The sequence below is a fragment of the Cydia splendana genome, chromosome 13 (genome assembly GCF_910591565.1).
Source record: "Cydia splendana chromosome 13, ilCydSple1.2, whole genome shotgun sequence".
Lineage (NCBI taxonomy): Eukaryota > Metazoa > Arthropoda > Insecta > Lepidoptera > Tortricidae > Cydia > Cydia splendana.
Window position 1 is genome coordinate 20,345,900 of NC_085972.1, and position 15,834 is coordinate 20,361,733.

Genomic DNA, 15,834 nt, shown 5'->3' on the forward strand with positions numbered 1-15,834 from the left:
ACAAATCACAATTTTAAAATCGCTACGATTTTTTTGTCGCATATGCGCGCACTGCCATATAAACACATACGTTACATTTCTGCGACTAAATTATCGCGCGACAAAAAGTCGTGGTGCGCGCTTGGCCATAATCATAACATCCTCATAACTATCCTAAGGCCCCATTAACACGAGAGCTCTTTCAACGCGCGTTAAAAAGCGTTTGAATCCGTCTGCACGCTAAATTCGATTTAACGACCAACGCTTAAAGTCGAAAATCCAACAACGCTTGATAAAAAGCGCCACCACCACCGTGTGAAAATACACATGTTTGTATCCATTTGTGTAATTCAATAGTAGATTGTACAATAAGGGCATAAAGTGACCCATTTTTACCCTTGTTGTACACTTTGCTTTTCACTTCGATTGCGAGGAAAATATCCAAAAAATTAAATATTTTAGGTTATTTTAACGTATTTATTCAAGACTAAAGAAAACTGTTCTTGGGCCGGTCGGAGGCGCGGGGCACGCCGATCGGGAGAGCGCCGGTCGGGGGCGCGCCGGCAGGGCTGGCAGTTTGTATGGCAGAATTTGAACTTTATTGCTAAGTCAATAAGGGTCGTAATAGATGATTTTACTTTATGCTCTAGAGCATAAAATGCGATTTTATGTCGTCTACGCACGACATAAAGGTGCACTTTTTGAGCATGAGAAGTGAAAACGCTTTTTAACGCGCGTTGAAAAAGCTTCCGTGTTAATGGGGCCTAATTCAAAAACTAATAAAGTTGCGAATAGAAAAAAAATATTGAAATTATCTATTTGACATTATACGCCAAAATATATTGAAATTATTGTAAAGGGTGTAAAAGGATTTCTCTTTGATGTTGATTTCTAAGTTCTAAATTATAAATGATTATTCTAGAGCAGTTGATAAACCTGCTATAATCTAAACATGTCGACCTTTAATGTTTATGACAGGTGCCTGATTGTAACCGTATTAATTACCACTTTAACGTTGGGCCTTGCATATTGCTTATATCAATATTGGTGATATCAAACAAATTTCCCGCGTGTGAACATTGTTTTCAAAAATCAGGAAAGCCGAACTTTATTTTTTGAAGTGAGTGATTTAGTTGTGAAAATAATATTTTCACTGTTACTGAAAAAGGATTATCGTTAAATAATATTGTTTTCAAAAATTAGAAGATTTACCGTCGTTACTGTCAATCAAGCAATATGTCCTGCGCCATACCCATGATCAGGCTGAAATGTGGAGTCGGAGACTGGATACTGATGTGGTGCTTTGGTGGTGCCCTCGTACTTTTAGGAATAGGATACCTTATTTATCAATATTGGTGACACTAAATTCTCGTTTACCTAAATTTTAGGAAAACCTTTTTCGTATTTGTCTGAGCGGGCAACACTGCACGCCAAACGTCAAAAAATTATGAAAGAAAAAATATTGAAAAGGCGATTTTCTTGGACGACATTGTTTTCAAAAATCAAGAAAGACGAAAAAGAGTTCTACATTAATTTATGCGACTCGAATGTGTATTTAAAATTAACATGTGATTGTGTCCGCCTGCTATCCGAATAACGAGACAATGGATAGCGGGGACAGGATTTTGGTGGCCGCGGGGCTGACCGCCGCGGTGGTGGTGGGTGCGTTCGTGCTGTGGGGCCCAGGGGGTGCTCCGAAGATGCGAAAGCGGCGCGGGCAGATAGCGGGGCTCCAGAACCTGGGCCGGACGTGCTTCTTGAACACCCTGCTGCAGGCGCTGGCGGCCTGTCCGCTGTTCATCGACTGGCTGAAGAAGTACGCGAAGGCCGATAGCCACAACAGCATGATTACCACGCTCTACACCGTCATTGAAGGTTTGTACTTGTGTGATTAATTGCTAACATGCAACAGTTGTTATCACTTTCTTTATCTCAAGGTGAGGTGTAAAACTGTAAACCTGCTTCATTTGAATAATTTTACACTAAGCATTGTTTCAGCCATTATGCTAAATGCTTATGAAAAACATAGTTAATGAAGTAACTAAGTATAGAGTTTTATAATAGAAAATATTTTTTACGCCTTTATTAAATGGGGTGGAGCGGGGCTGGCTCCAGCGGGCCGGACGCTTTGGGTGCCGCTTTTGAGAGCCCTGTTATAAACTAAACTGCTGCTTACAAACTAAGGCTACAAATTACTGTACTCATAATTTCTTGGTATAGGGCTTCAACTTCACGTAGTATCTATGATTTTTTCACAGTTGTGAATGGCACTCACGAGGCAGCCCGCGGCACTCCGGTATGCCCCCTGGGCGTGCTCCAGGCCCTGAGGGCAGCAGGCTGGGTGGTGCCGGCGGACCAGCAGGACGCACATGAGCTGCTGCATGTCCTGCTCTCCTGCATCGAGGAGGAGACCATTGCCATGTCCAAGAAGGTAAAAGAGGGATTACTTCATTTTTACAAACTTTTATTTAACTGGCCATGTTGGTACATTAGTTAGTTAGATTTCCGATTGAGCTGAAGTTTTGCATACAAATAAATGTAAATTGATTAAAATACAATATTATGATGGCATGGAGCTGTTCTGTTGATGGAGACAGGAGGTGGCCATGGAAACTTTGTGATAAAACAACCCAACCTAATTGTGTTTGGGGTTGTTAGAATTGTCTTGATGAGTAAGTATTAATTACTTGCCAGGGGAAAGAAAAGTACAGTTAGCAATAAAAACTGGTACCGAAAATGAAATTTTCAAAAGGATAGTTTGATTGTTGCCATTTGCCCAACTGATATGTCATTTTAGCGCAAGACTGGTACAAAAGCAGGATAATTGGGTCTGTGACCTGTCAATTAATTCTACTTTTACTACCACAATTTTTTTCGTTACTAAGCTGAGAAGGCTTAATGCAAGACAGGTTGCCTGCACCTGTATTCTTCACATTGACCTTAGTGTGCTTAGTAATTTTCGACAAACATAACTGTGCCCAGTATGACCCTATCGGGGCTATCGGCCTGACTCTTAACTTTTTGACAGCCGGGCTGCCTCTCTGACGCTCTCGGCCTCGGCGGCGGGCGCGCGTGGTCCGCGCTGGCCTCGCCCGCGTCCCCGCCCGCCGCCGGCCCGGCCCGCGCCGACTCCACGCCGCCCACCCCCTGCACCGTGTCCACGAGGCCGCAGTCTGCAGCCGGCGACGAGCCTGCTCTAGCGGACCCTGAGCCAGGTGATCATGTTATTACAGTTATGCGGCACATTTAAGCAAGAAAATGCAGTACAAACAGCAACACTCCTAACTGTACATCGGTGGACCTTATTACATAAGGCATACAGTTAACAGTTTGGGTGATGGTACTGGTGAACAGTCGACGTCAAAGATATGTTTACACTTTTGCATCTTACTCCTTTGTAATACGGCGAAAAATGTAAACATATATTTGACGTTGTCTGAACAAGAATTTAGGAAACTCTTCAAATTTTATTTACCTCCACATATTGATTTTCGTTTGTCTTTCGTTTGTTTGTCAACAATTCAAGCATTGAAAAAATTACAGTTGGTGATACAGATCTGTTTATGATAACCCGAACGCAACTTACGACGTGACCCTAATTTCTGGCGATTCGTTTAATTGTTAAGACTGCTAAGCAAATTATACTTTCATAAAATTCTTCGAGGTGGAAGTTAATAAAGGATACTTAGACCATCAAGTATTTATCGCCTTTATCGGAAATCTGTAATAAAACTGATTGTAATTATCTTGAACTGCATTGGTATGACTGGCTAAATGAAGTTGAATTTTCCTTACAAAGTATTATATTTGTATGTCAGAGGAGGCGCCGGCGCCGCGCCGGCTGGCTAAAGGCGTGTCGCGCTCGTTCTGCCACCTCAGCTCCGTGGGGCGCCGCTGGGTGCCCGCCGCGCCCGCCCGGCCTGCGCCTGCGCCGCCCTTCCGCGGCACGCTCGCCTCCCGCCTGCAGTGCACTGTGTGTGGCACAAAGGTGCGCCATTATTCTTCCCTGATAAACACCTAACAGTCACTTAAAGATTTTTCGTTGTAGACTTTTTGCCTCATTTGCGAGGCAGGTATTCACTTTTATTTATTTCTTTATCAAGGAAACAACACAGAAACATACATGAAGCAGAACTACGGTAAGAAGTACTAGGGTAAAAATTTGGGACTCATTTGAAAACTTTTCTTTCAAAGTGAAAACATTTTTGGGGTCTGTAAACATTTGTCTCCGAAATTATGGTCAGGCCACCCCGTCTATACACTACAAATATGCATTAATGTGACGAGAAAGGTATTACGAATTAATGTGGAGGAAAGTACGAGGAAAGGAAAACCGAGGAAAAGGTGGAAGGACTGTGTGAGAGATGATATGAATGATGAGATGACGGCCGGCAGAGAGGTAAGGAAGAGAAAGACACGCTGCGCCAACCCCAAGTGAATGGGACAAGGATAAGAAAATGATGACAATAGGACAAAGTAGAACTTTGTAAAGAACTATTAGACAGATAGATATTTTTGTTTTTCAGAGTCCGATCCGGTACGACAAATTTGACAGCATCTCGCTATCAATGGCTAACGCAGCCATCGGTAACACAGGCACCTACAGTCTTGCTGGTATGTTGCCGTGATTCGTAGTATTTCATGTAACAAATAATCGGATTAATGCATGATCATACTTTCTAAACTAAATCATCACTCATCTTAGGTCTTGCACTTGCCTTAACGGCTCGTGATAAACCTCTTGGGAGTCATGGGAGCTTGATGCCATGTCTGATGCACTCGTAAATGTGCAGATGCAGTGCATAATTATTTTCCATTTTATTTTCACGGAAACGTTCGTATTTGTCATGTTAGTTCAGACAATGTCAGTGTACTTTTTGTAGGTACCAAGACTGACTGAGATAGCAAGACATACGAACATGTCTTGCTATTTCACTAGCATGTTATCTTTTCGCGGATTAGCAAAGAAATATTTTGGTTTTGATGAACTAGCATGACAAATACGAACGTTTCCGAGAAAATACGTTGGAAAACAATTATGCATTAAATCTGTATTGTTATATGACGCAAATTCAGTGGTATTCAGTAGTTTGATTCAGAAAAGATATGTTCTTGCTCTACATATGGCTCTACAAATATCTTGAACTTACTCTTTACATTAATGTTGTTTCTCCAGGGCTACTCCGTGCGTTTACGGCTCCGGAGATGGTGAAAGGTGTCCGCTGTAATAAATGTTCGCCCGACACGCCGCTTAACACACAACATATCCGTACCGTCAACTTTGGAAAGGTATAAGTACAAGTCCTTTGTTTTCCGTATTTTTTTATTTTGTTTTGTACACATGTGATTTGATCAGAGCCGTTTAATTTTTTATGTATGTGAGTTGGGGTAGCCGGTTTTGTTGATTGAGGTGTCACGACGCGAGTAACGCGATACTTTCTTACCTAATTTTGAAGGAGGTTTTTTTTACGAAAAATCGAAATTTAGTATTTCAAGTCGTTTTGCTCGTTTGTTTTTTTCAGTTACCAGCCTGCCTTTGCCTACATATCGGGCGGGTGGAGTGGGCGGGCGGCGCGCTCAGCAAGCGCACGGAGCTGGTGGCCTTCCCCGAGACCGTGGCCATGGCGCCCTACACGCAGGCCCCGCCACCCGCGGTATGTGAAGCGTGGCCTTAGCACGAGATTTAAACTCGCCATTTGTATTTTTATTAGCACTGGTGTGTGTCCCACTGCCAGGTTCTAACCGGTATTGCGATCGATATCTCCGATTGCGTGTCATGTGCGTGCAAGGCTTCGATATTTTAGCGCGCGTGCACGTGGACGGTCTACATGAACGCAGCCGGTGTGCTCGGGCCTTAATTCTCTCGTTTTATCTTCATAACGTTTCCTCGATTAAGTACCGGTGTGTATAATTCGCATCGCCACGAGTACACGGTTTCTATTTCTATAACAAATGTTTGATATCCTAGACGGACCTAGTCTCTCTGATGAGCGGCGGGCGGCTCCGCGCGGGCGCGGCGGAGGCGGCGGCGGAGCAGAGCGAGGGCTCCTCCCGCGCGCTGTACCGGCTGGCGGCCGTCGTGGTGCACGTGGGCGGGCCCAGGTCCGGGCACTTCGCCACCTACCGCCGGGGGAACGGGTTCGAAGCCCGCAGGTATGGCTAGCTGTGCAGTTATGGTCGGATTGAAACACACAAAAAAATAACTGATTTACGTTAAGTATAGCGGCAGCAGTTATCATTCGACTTCTTATGATGCTGCGATATATGTGATTGGATACGAAAAGTTGGTCGAATCCATTTGAATCCCACTTGTTGGGTAACCCTGATTATGATGATAATTCATTTTACTTAATATGTTATAACTGTCAATAAACGATAAGAAGACAATTTCGTTTGGCAGGGTCGCCATGGGCAGTGACGTATTGGTTATTGATTAAGGCGCGGTGTGTAGTAAAATGCGCTTTTTTGTCACCATATTTACAGACTTTTACAAGGATTTCATGCATTATTTTCTAGTATGTATAACTTCAGTCCTTGAACTACGTTATTGCTTGTCAGGAACACGACGGCTCATAATTTTCTCGATAGAATCTTAAGTTGAAAACATGCCTACCACTGTCTTTATTTCCTTATGTTAGAAGTACTACGACGAAAATGTTTATGAAACTTACTTCAGTCGATAGCTTTTAAGTAAATCTTCATTATTGCTTGTCCTTTTATCGAAACGTTAATGTTTTCATTCATCATTTGATGAATTCAACATTTTGCTTACTAAATTACACCCTACGCGGCAATACCTTGCGCCCATTCCTCACGCCAGTACGCCCGTGACCACTGTCGGCGTCGGACCTATGCTAGTTTAGCGGACGTTTCATAAAATGGGTAATCACTAATCACAGTATAAATATGCAAATATGTGATACACACAATGTTTTTCAACATGCTTACGAAGAAAAGCAAAATAATTCTTAAATACGGTGACATTTCAGACATTCGTGCGTCATATTGTCATTTTATAACAAGTTGGGCAGCAAAGGCACACACCCATCTAACCAATCCGGAATTCAGTCACGATTGATAAATTGTGTAAACATATTTTAAAAGGCTATAAAATTAATCAAATTGAATAATTTTTAAACATAGATACAGGATTCAAATATTTTAGACTGGTCATATTTTTCATAATATCGATTTCGACTGGCAAATCGTATTACTTTTTGGCAACCGGGTTTTTTAACCTAATTAGACCCCGCTGAATCCGAATTTGCCGGTTGCTTGATCGAATTCTTGACCGGAAGTGAGATATTTGATATTAAAGGACCCTTTTTTTAGTTTTTCGTAAATAACTCTTAAACGGTGGCGCATAGCAAAACATATTCTATTACATAAGTAATCTGCATAAAATTGCCTACAAGAAAGATTTAGTACAATTTTTTGCTAGGATCAATATTCAAAGAGATATTAACGCGGGAAATTCAATTATAATCACTTCTAAGGTCCCTTTTTTAGTTTTTCGTAAATAACTCGTAAACGGTGGCCAATATCAAAAAATGTTGTAAAACGTTAATAATCTACACAAAATTTTGTACAAAAAAGATTCAGTACACTTTTCGCAGGGATCAATATTTAAAAAGATAATAAAGAAGGAAAGTTAATTATAATAAATTCTAAGGTTCCTTGTTTGTATTTTTTCGTTAATTATTTGAAAAGTATGACTCATTGCAAAAAAAATCTTATACATAAATAACAACTTACCCGCTGCTTTGTCTTTTTAGGGTTCCGTACCCAAAGGGTAAAACGGGACCCTATTACTAAGACTTCGCTGTCCGTCCGTCCGTCCGTCCGTCCGTCTACCACCAGGCTGTATCTCACGAACCGTGATAGCTAGACAGTTGAAATTTTCACAGATGATGTATTTCTGTTGCCGCTATAACAACAAATACTAAAAACAGAATAAAATAAAGATTTAAGTGGGGCTCCCATACAGCAAACGTGATTTTTGACCAAAGTTAAGCAACGTCGGGCGTGGTCAGTACTTGGATGGGTGACCGTTTTCTTTTTGCATTTTTTTCCGTTTTTTTTGCATTATGGTACGGAACCCTTCGTGCGCAAGTCCGACTCGCACTTGCCCGGTTTTTTTTAATATTGATCCTAGCGAAAAGTGTCCTACATGTTTCTTGTAGGAAATTTTATGTTTATTATTTATGTATAAGATGTTTTTTGCTATGAGTCATACTTTTCAAATTATTAACGAAAAAATAAAAACAAGGAACCTTAGAATTTAATATAATTAACTTTCTCTCTTTATTATCTTTTTAAATATTGATCCCTGCTAAAAGTGTACTGAATCTTTTTTGTACAAAATTTTGTGTAGATTATTAACGTTTAATAAGATTTTTTTATATTGGCCACCATTTACGAGTTATTTACGAAAAACTAAAAAAAGGGACCTTCACCCCCCTCCCCCCTACACCCTCAGCACACCCGCTAAGCTCGAGGACATTAAGTATGGTTATCTGGACACCACAAGGTATAACTGTGCCAATTTTCAAAATTATACGAATTATTTCCGCAGATTTTTTTTATTTTCTTGAGCTATTAACTAACTCGAATGTCGAAGTAGAAGTGTTTTTTGTCATTACAATCTTTAAATGCTTGACTTTTACTTGTCAATTCAAAATTAGAAAAATAGTAAGTATTACAGTTAGAGTTATAAATTGTTATAATTCTTTCTTGTGAAGACAGCTAATTTTATGTAGGTACTTATTGGAGCTATGCATAACTCCATAGTCCCACAAATTATCTTAGCTTTGCTAGTATTCTTCCTTATTTTCACTACCTACTTGCCCGAAATTGACTGCTAGAGTTAGACCAAGTCTGCAACGATTTTGATAGCATAGGCAGTGCAAGTATTATTCATAATTTCATAGAAGATTGACGTTTAAAATAACACTTGCACTGCGTGTGCAATCAAAATCGTTGCAGATTTTTCTTGGTTTAGCTCTATTACATTTTTAATGTCTATTAGTAAGTACTATTTTTTGTCTCATAATAATTTGGTATAATTTGATTAGATTCTCAGTTTGTCGCGGTATACACTTATATTGTATATAATTAATAATTATTTACACTCACCGTCTTACCTACCATTTTTAATTTCATTAAGTACTCATCAAAACTCGAATTTGCTAATAAATCTTATTCAATATTAATTGCCGGAAAAAATCCCGGAACTGACAATTCAGAATACCGATGTCGTCAGAATAAGGACGTAGACGTACTGCGCGGGAATGGTGCGGTGCGCCGCGCGGGGCGCCCGCCTGCCCGTTCTACCACGCGTCTGCTTCACCCCCTTGAAAACGTAAAACTCGAGTATAAGAGCGCCTTAAGTCAAATGTTGTATAACACAGATATTTCAGTTTAAGGGAAGCCCTTTTTTTTTATTTTATCTTACCTTTTTATTTGTGCAAATGAATTATTAGTATAATGAATTATTAGTGTTATGTGACATTAATAGTAGGTAACTTAACGGTTTAAAGATTTAAATAGTAGGTAACTTAACGGTTTAGAGATTTAAACTAGTTTTGTGCGTTGTGCGCGGGGCCCGAGGGCCCTGCGGTCTTCTTGTTGTTGTTTTGTTTTTGGTGCTGTTGTTTGTGCTGTTGGTGCTGTTGTTTGTGCTGTTGTTTGTGCTGTTGTTTGTGCTGTTGTTGGTGTTGTTGTTTGTGCTGTAGTTTTGTTTTCCAGAGGGAAAAGGAAATGAAGTTGTACTTTTGCTAGAAAGAAAAGGTCTGCATGCGAGCACTTCATTCCCGCAGCTCGGCCTTCGGCCTCGCGTGCTTGGGAACTCGTAAGGGACGCTCCGGGCCTTCGGCCCTACGCGGAGCTCGGCCTTCGGCCTTCGCTGGGTTCCGAAGCTCAGCGTCGGGCCTTCAGTCCGCCGCTTCGCTTATTAAAACACTTGGAGGGTTGGTTTTGCTCCGGGGCACAAGCGGGAAGTTGGAGCTTAAACACGACCCAATAGTAAAAGTGTCTTGACAACATCACGTAGGGCCTACGGCCTTCGGCCTTCGGCCCGCCGTTTCGCTTGTCTAAGACACTTTTCCTATTGGGTCGTGTTTAAGCTCCAACTTCCCCCTCTCGTGTGACGCTTCGGGCCTTCGGCCCTACGCGGAGCTCGGCCTTCGGCCTTTGCGAGCCTCGACGCTTCGCCGTCGGGCCTTCGGCCCGCCGGCTTCGCTTATCAAGACAGTTGACTTTGTAGAACGCTTGGGGGAACTGCATTCACGGAGCTCGGCCTTCGGCCTCGCGTTTTGGGAGTCGGGGTGGCGGCTCCGGGCCTTCGGCCCTCCGCCGGTGTCGGCCTTCGGCTTCGGGCTCGCTTAACACACTTTTTGTATAGGATTTTGCTTTGTTGGTCATTCCCGCAGCTCGGCCTTCGGCCTCGCCCAAAATTACAGGGGGTGGGGCACGCTTGGACATTCGGGGTGAAGCTCCGGGCCTGACGGCCCTCCGCGGGGTCGGCCTTCGGCCTCCCGGCCTGAAGCTCGCCCTTCGGGCTCGCTTAACCTACTTGGAAATTTGAATTTTGCCCGTGTCCGCCGCCATTTTGGATTTTTCCAAAAATTTTTTTTTCACATGGTAATCTTGGGCCCCCTAGCTCGCCGCATGCCAAATCTCAGCGCACTCGGACCAACTTGAAAAAAAAAGTCGGCCATTTTGTAAATTTTTAAATGCAGTTTGTTTTGTCTCGGGGCCCTCTATGACATTTGGTCGAGCACCCCCCACCTATCACGCACCGTTTAAAAGTTACCATACAAAATTAAAATGACCATTATTTCCGCCATCTTGGGTTTTTTCCAAAAAATTTTTTTTTCATAGGAATTTAGAGGCCGCTATCTCCCGCCATGCCAAATCTCAGCGCGCTCGGACCAACTTGAAAAAATTAAAAAAAAAAGTCGGCCATTTTGAAAATTTTTAAATGCAGTTTGTTTTGTCTCGGGGCCCTCTATGACATTTGGTCGAGCACCCCCCACCTATCGCGCACCGTTTACAAGTTGCCATACAAAATAAAAGTGGCCAGTTTTTCCGCACGTGTAACATTTTTCCAAAAATTTTTTTTTCGTAGGAATCTAGGGGACCCCGAGATTTCGTGACCAAAATTTCAGCGCGCTAGGACAAACTTGAACAAAATTAAAAAAAAAAAGTTGGCCATTTTGAAAAAAAAATGGCGGCGTCAAAAACTGCCGGGGTCCCTCTATGACATTTGGTTGAGCACCCCCCACCTACCTCCCACCGTTTGGCCGGGCCGTCAAACATTTTTCTGACAGAATCCGGTAGACCAAAAGTCGGAATTTTCTGGGGGTCGTGAGACCACCCTCTATACGACCGTACCATAGTCAAATACCCCACGAACCTCCTTCTGGGAGAACAATCATGTCAATCAATCATCGGATTGCGGCTTTTAAATAAGATTAAAACATCTAAATATGGAGGTCCACTAGGGTGGGTCATTTTTACTTTTTTTTAATTTAATAGGGGACACAGTTAAAAAAAGGTGCCATTTGGTAATTAATTATTGCACGTATTATTATTTTATTTTTAGCTTTAATTTTACTGCCTCCGGATTTTAGTCAAAGTTTTTGTTAAGTGTGTGGACATTATGAAAAAAAATGTTTCTTTTTGAGTACTTTTTTATTTATTTATTGGCTTTGAACCTTTACCATGCTATTTAAAGCTAATAATATTATAAGTTTTTAGCTAAAGTTTGAATAAAGAGACGATACATAAATATACTCCGCAGACCATACAAAATATAACAATATTTATATGAAAACTTTGAAATGGATCCGGAGGCAGAAAATGAATACCGATAACAGAATAATTTGAAATACTGTTTATTGGCATTATTACGCAACTTTTTGTAACTGTGCCCGAAGGATAACTAATACTTTTTTTTCTCCATACACGAGTGACCCACCCTAAGGTCCACACATAATAAGCTGCCTTGCGAATCAATTTCCGTTCGGCAAGTTATATGTGAACTCATCTAATCATCCTCAAATGTTGTCAGATGGTGGTACACCTCCGACACCCTGGTGCACGAGGTGTCCCTCGCGGAGGTGCTGCGCTGCGCGGCCTACATGCTGTTCTACGAGCGCGCGCCCGCGCAGCACGCGCACGCGCACGCGCACGCGCCGAGCACGCCGGCGCACACGCAGCACCAGCAGCCAGCGTCGCTCGATGCGAATACGCATCATATATGATTTGACGCGAGCTCCTTGTTTGCGCTCCCTAGGTATTTGTCTGATCGTTTGAATTGTAGACCGCTCGGTCCGTATTGAGTCAGTCAACTTTTGTACAAACAGCAGCACTCTTAACTGTCCATCGGTGGACTTTATGCCTTTTGTGATAAGGTTTACGAACTGTCAGCTAACAGTGTGGGGGATGGTATATGGAGCCTTTGCGACTTGCGACTGCTTTGTTTTTAATATATGACGTTATCAAAGAAAGGTCGATGACTCTTACGTTCACAGTTCGTTGATAATGACGTTAATATTATCGTTATTAAGGTCCCTTTAACCACACATAATAACATCACTAATGACAAATTTGCCCTGAATAAGTTGTTCTATCCCTGACAACCTACACAATTTTCCTATTTGGCATAAACTCTCAAGAGTGTAAAAATACAAATGTTGAAATGTCCTTTGTTTTGTTTAAAATATGAAGTCGAAATTACTTTTGTGTCGCCTGTCTGTACAGTCGTCAAAACGAGTTTTAGAACAAATCTTAATAATAATGTAAATCTACCATTTAGCTAAGAAATCTTGCACTTTTGATCCTGATTCGAAAATCAACCAATTTTATAATAATTGTTTAGTCTATTTATTGCCATAATTTAAAATATAATTAGATAATTACTAAATTCACACAGACCTTAAGTATACTAAGCTCAAAGCATTGAGTATATAGTCTATGTACGTATTATAAAGTATGACTAATTTGGATTTGACTTAGATCTATAGCCATACTTGGCGTGACTAATTTGAAAATTTTTGTCACACACATCTGAACTAATAGAAAATGCAAAGTCAAAAAAGGGTTTATGCCATCCTACAATAGATGGCACTGTTTCGATTATTACCCATTTCTATTAGTTTAGCTGGTTGTTAGTTTATGTACAGTGTATTTTAGACCAATAATATCAGTGATATTTTACTGAAAATACTACTTATATTTGGCCTGAAGCGTTTTAGGGTCCTGAGATCCATGGTGTTGTATTTAAATTTTAAATTATGTTGCTTGTTTGAATGTTTGCTTGTAGGCTGAATAAATGCTTTTAGAGCTCAAATTACTTGATGAATGAATTATTTATAATTCTGAGAGATCTTCTATAGTTCCTGCTTTTAAATCTTTAAATTTTAGCATTTATAATTGTCTTTCGTCTGGTCTATGACTGTAATTGTCCATTTTGATGTAAATAACGACTCAGTATTATCAGATGTAAGATATCTGATTCGTCCTTATAAATAAATCTATATTCTACCACAGACAATTGAATGATAGACTGGTAATCTTCACACAAAGTCAGCTTAGCTATACAAAATGTATCGGACTGAGAAGGATTATAAACACAACACGCTCTTCAATTCAAAAGGATGTTACTGTTTATGAAGAATAAAGGTATCTTTAATTACCTACTGGTCTTTACATTTACGATGTTAATTCTCTCGTTTTCTACTGACTGTATTTTCTACTGCATTTACTCTCGGAACATATCGGCTCGCACGAATGCTTTTGACAAGTTTTAAACTAACTTTTAGATAAGGAAAGTGCACCTCTTCTAGAAATACAGGTCGAGGGTAAGTTGGACTCAGTCACTTGTCCCTAATTGCACAATGCCTACAGGTACCTCTATCCTAAGGGCGTGTACACTAGCGTTTCCATACAAAATTATACGTCCACGCGGCGTGCCGATTAGTATGGAACCGCCGGGAAAACGCCGAGCGGCCGCTGCTAGTGTGTAAGACCTCTAATTAACCCGGTCTTGTTTTTCTACAGTAGGGGTCCTTGCCCCCTGGTTGTAATTTTCTTAATGACTGTCCATTATCTAAAATCTAAATGATAAACTAACTTTGTATCTTGATCGTAAGGGTGGTATTCCACCTGGCCAATTTCTTTGTCCAAAGTGTATTTTGTCTCACATTTTGCTTAATGAGAGAGTGAGACGCAATAAGATTGGACCAAGATATTGGACAGATGGAATACCACCCTAAGCTATTGACCGAATTACTAAACATTTTGATTCATAAATTATGTAAAGATTGTATGTATTAGAAATCTCCACTAGTATAATTACTAAATACTAAGTGAATGTCCCCTTGTACATCCTTTTCACTCGTAAAGACTTGAAAGAGAAGGACTGATGGTGGTATAGTTTAAATTATCTGACGTAGATACTAGGTTAAGCAAGGTGGTTTTATGTCAGTTGTTGTACAGATGTACCCCCTTATTCATAAAACTTTGGGCCTGATTTACTTAAATTATGTTTTATCCCTTTCTTACAAAGACATAAGTCAAAATGACAGAAAGACAAACGATTCATAGGTAGAAAATTCAGGCTTGTAACGCGTTTATGAATAACGCTAATAGTGAATAATCCTTCACCATCGTGTTTTCACGGAAACCCACGAACGTATTATGCTATTTCATTCGGTCTCAGTGCAATAAGTACTGAGGTTTCCGAGAAAATACGATGGCAAAGGATTGTTCGCTACATCTGTAAATTATGTTGTTTTCAAATAATTTCAACTATACACAGCAGAATGTTGAGGTAGATAGGTTAAGGTACCTGAACTTGCAGATTTCGAAGTGCCATGTCTAGTGTAAATGGAAACGTATCACGTTTTAGATGTTAACATTTATGTAGTATTTAACTTATTCATGGCTATAACATTTATCACATAGATTGGGTACGGGCACAGCGGCCATCTCCATACAATTTATAACCTTCGCAAAATTGTATTGAGCTGGCAGGTGTCACCGTACCCAAGCTGTATGAAAAATACTATGTTCTTAACAATGCTGTGTTATGTATTTTAAATTGCTTGACTACTCATTTAGCACATATTTTTTTACCAAAGTTTCCGTGGGCAAGTTACCACAATACATTTTTGGGTGTCTCACGAATTTAATAACCCTGTATCGTACTTAGCTCAGGCATTTACCTCGTTTTATCTATTGACTCCAGATGTGTATTTTTGGGTGACTATACTCACATAGTTATATAGCTATACATATGTCTTAGGAATAGATTCCCATCGTGATATTTAGATTGCATAATACTTATGCATCTATGTATGATACTTCTAGTAATATTTTGAATTATGTTTGATCATGGAAATTTTATAAGAACATAATATATGTCATTTTATGCCTCAATAGACTCATGAGTGCAATACGATCACTTTTTCTATGAGAATATAAAACTTTTTTCGGATAATTCGTGATTATGTTATAAATGTTTGTGCCTTTGTTTAATTTTAAGCTAATTGACGAAAAACACTAAAGAACTATAAAAAGCTCAAAATTTTTCTTAATCTCCATTTTAAAATTTTGTCTCTTGAAAACCAAAGTAATTGTCCTTTTGTGGTCAGTGCCGGATTGAGACAATCTGGTTTGTTAGCATTTCAGGACCATGGCGTCCATGGCACAGTCTAATCCGGCACTGTTAGTGGTAATGTTGATAGGAAGAGGCTTCCAGAGCAACTGTAGAGGCTCGCCAGGCGGGCCCGGTGTAGACATGTTTATAAAATTACATTTATCATTATAAGGAACTCTTGTTTTATTTAT

At 40.4% G+C, this 15,834-nt stretch overlaps 1 protein-coding gene and 1 long non-coding RNA gene across 2 annotated transcripts in view; both read left to right on the forward strand.

Annotated features, from left to right (window-relative positions):
* The window catches only part of LOC134796328 (uncharacterized), a 280,891-nt gene that overhangs the window by 7,586 nt on the left and 257,471 nt on the right, over positions 1–15,834 (forward strand). The gene's annotated exons all lie outside the window — the stretch shown is intronic.
* On the forward strand, positions 1,250–15,818 carry LOC134796312 (ubiquitin carboxyl-terminal hydrolase 30 homolog). The gene is made up of 9 exons (XM_063768397.1): positions 1,250–1,854; positions 2,238–2,410; positions 3,008–3,194; positions 3,798–3,967; positions 4,506–4,593; positions 5,156–5,268; positions 5,502–5,633; positions 5,948–6,132; positions 12,053–15,818. Exons 1-9 carry the CDS (start codon positions 1,584–1,586, stop codon positions 12,243–12,245), a joined length of 1,512 nt encoding a protein of 503 aa, XP_063624467.1. The 5' UTR covers positions 1,250–1,583; the 3' UTR covers positions 12,246–15,818.